Below are 3100 nucleotides of genomic sequence, written 5' to 3'. Positions count from 1 at the left end.
AAGGAACAGAACACAGCCAGCTTTTCTACTTCTAGCAGCAATGACCCTTCTGCCCATGGAACTCATGATCCTTCACAATAGCCGGATTCTCCTATTTTCTATTTTAAGGAACCATAAGAGAGAGACTAGGCTGAGAGTTGAGTAATCACAGCTAGATTCTCATGTCCAGGACTTGAGTTAGAAGTCCTAGAGTCACTCAACATTCACTACTCATGATGCTATAATGATGTCATAAATGGAGCTGGCTCCCAACCCACCCCCAGCTTCCCAGAGCTCAGCAGAGGAACGAGGGGGAAAGTCCACCTTCCCAAGCACAGCCTTACCATCCACCTCAGTCGACTGCTTGTCTATTTCACTACCAACAAAGAGGGGTGAGTTGCATCTGGACAATGATGATGGTTGTTCTTGTGGATCTTCTGTCCTAAAAATGGCCGCATCAACCCCAGCACTGAGTAGAGCTGGGAGGGTTTTGTTTTGTGAAAGTTCCTTGTTATTTTGAATAGCAAGGACTAAAGTGAATATTATCCATTTTAGAGTTCCATTTAATGAGCTGCCTCCCCAGAGAGTCATACTGATTTTTAAACTACATTTCATAGAATTTTACTTTTTATTAAATAAAATCAAGTGTATGTCAATTAAAGCCAGCTTTAAGAGTTGCTAGAAACTAAAAACTAAGTCTAGAAGTCAAACTTTTCATAGGAAAATACCTATCTCATGGTAGAACTAAACAGAAAAGGAACTCCCTTCTGGAAATCATATTTCATGCTTAAAAATATTAGATCCCCCACTTAATTTCTTCTCATTTATTTCTTCCCTTTCCCCAATTGTTTGGCAGAACCAATTATTTCTTGAGGAAAAGGGAGAGGGTGGTTCCAGAATAGTCTATGGGTCTAAGAATAGTCTCAAGCGCCTTGCTGCCTCAGTCCACCAGAGAAGAAAAGCAATTTTCAAGGCTGAATGGTTTAGGAAACAACTCCCAGATGTACCCGCAGTTCCAAAGCCTACTCACAAACCACCTGTCTCCAAAGTGGAGAGAAGTGGCCTGTCAGGGTTCTCCTAAACCACAGATGCTCTTAGCAGTGTAATCAAAATTATGGACTCCTTGAAATAATAGCTTACAGGAGTTACATTAAACACTTGGGGTCACCAAAAGTATCAACACAGAAATTACGGGTCTTATTATTGTTGGGACATTCCAGGCCCCTAAGAACACGTGCTTAGTCTAGAATGGAAATAGGGTAAGAGAAAATCAGAGTGCAGGTACCCAGACATACCCCAAGCCCACAGACAAGGACAGCTCTTAATGAGATGGTCCAGAGACGAACACATGGAAAGTTGCTTTAGAAAAACAGAATGAGCTAGCAGGCAGAAGCCCCATGAATTTTCCCTCAATGATACTCTGTCTCCCATTTCTTCTCAGGCCTATACATCCACAGAAGAAATGTCAAGTGATAGATCCAGTGGTCCTAAGAATGATCCCAAAAATTGTGATCCCAGCTGTCTAAAGAAGCTGCTACAACGCTGCACTGACAAGTGTACACTAGACAAGTGCCCACCACCACCACAGTGTGCTCCATGTCCTCCATGTCCTTCATGCCCCCCACTAGCATGTCGCCCGCAGAATTATGGACCAGTCTCTCCACTGTGTCCCCCACTGTGTCCCCCAAAATGCTCCTCGACATGTCCACCGTGCTCATGCTCATGCTCATGCTCATGCTCATGCCCATGCCCATGCCGATGTGCCCCGACATGTCCACCATCATGCCAATGCCAGTCTTGCCGTCCCAAGTGCCCCTGTCCATGCCCACCCCCAGAGTGAAGCACCATGAGCAACACCAGACTTCACCACCACTGGCCTCCATTACCACCTACAATGTTGTGGGACTGGAAGTGAAACCATGAACTGACAAATACCTTCCTCTGCTGTGGAACACTTCTGTCACATGGGAGGATTTGCTTTATCTTGTGGTGGTTGTTACACAACACTCTGCCAAGAAGCAATCTTTGGGAATGAGATCTTTGAGGACCTCACAGCCTCTGCCTGTCACTTGGGGGAAGGTGCCTTTCCAGAGAATGCCAAGTCCTGCTAGAGCAATGTGTGACACCAACCTCACCACCACTGGCCTCCATTACCACCTACAATATTATGGATAGGACTGGAAGTGAAACCATGAACTGACAAGTAAACACGTTCCTCTGCTGTGCAAGACTTCTGTTGCCTTGGAGGAGTTGCTTTATTTTGTATTGGTTGTTATACAGTACTATGCCAAGAAGCAATTTCTGGCAGTGAGAGATCTCTGAGGACCCCATAACCTCTGCCTGTCACTTAGGGGAAGGTGACTTTCCAGAGAATGCCAAGCCCTGCTAGAGCAGTATATAAGTGACTCTTAACTGAGGTTGTATTTGGTAAAGTATATAACCTAGGTAACAAGGAAGAAAGAGAGAGAGAGAGAGAGAGAGAGAGAGAGAGAGAGAGAGAGAGAGAGAGAGAGAGAGAGAACACGCATCAGACTGGGTATAAGTTGTAGTCCAGTAATTCTCAACCTCTGGGTTGTAATCCTTTTGAGGGTCATATATCAGATTTCATGCATATCAGAGATTTATATTAAGATTCATGACAATTACAATGTAGCAATATGATAATTTTATGATTGAGGTCACCAAAACATGAAGAACTGTATTAACGGACCACAACATTAGAAGGGTTGAGAACCACTGATCTAGCTGTACCCTGAAACAACATTGTAACTTTACATCAGTTTCTTAACTCAATCATGCCTCAGTTTCCTTCACTATGCCATAGGGTAGATGGTAAAAACAATACTGTTGTTACAGAAGTACTTTACCACTTTGGAAAGAAAGAGACCAACATCAGGTTCTTAGTATGTGGGAACACAGTAGACCAGTAATTCTCAACTCTTTGGGGTTGAATGATCCTTTCACAGGAGTTACATATCAGATATCTGCAGATCAGATATTTATATTATGATTCGGAACAGTAGCAAAATCCTAGTTATGAAGTAGCAATGCAATAATTTTATGGTTGGAGATCACCACACATGAGCTGTATTAGAGAATCCCGGCATTAGGAAGGCTGAGA

The 3100-nt window shown here is 43.5% G+C and overlaps 1 protein-coding gene across 1 annotated transcript; it reads left to right on the top strand.

The window, feature by feature from the left end:
- Window positions 1–279: 279 nt before the first annotated feature.
- Window positions 280–2209, top strand: Lelp1 (late cornified envelope like proline rich 1). The gene is made up of 2 exons (XM_087637612.1): window positions 280–371; window positions 1421–2209. The coding sequence occupies exon 2, from the start codon at window positions 1442–1444 to the stop codon at window positions 1817–1819; it is 378 nt and encodes a 125-aa protein (XP_087493738.1). The 5' UTR covers window positions 280–371; window positions 1421–1441; the 3' UTR covers window positions 1820–2209.
- The last annotated feature ends 891 nt before the right edge of the window (window positions 2210–3100 follow it).

This window comes from Rattus norvegicus, chromosome 2, assembly GCF_021556685.1.
Source record: "Rattus norvegicus strain SHRSP/BbbUtx chromosome 2, alternate assembly SHRSP_T2T, whole genome shotgun sequence".
Classification (NCBI taxonomy): Eukaryota; Metazoa; Chordata; class Mammalia; order Rodentia; family Muridae; genus Rattus; species Rattus norvegicus.
The sequence above is the reverse complement of the archived record's forward strand: the minus strand, read 5'-3'. Positions and strand labels throughout refer to the sequence as shown.

Bases quoted from the DNA above. Each gene is read 5' to 3' on its own strand.
- Lelp1 (XM_087637612.1), top strand. From the start codon at position 1,442: ATGTCAAGTGATAGATCCAGTGGTCCTAAGAATGATCCCAAAAATTGT.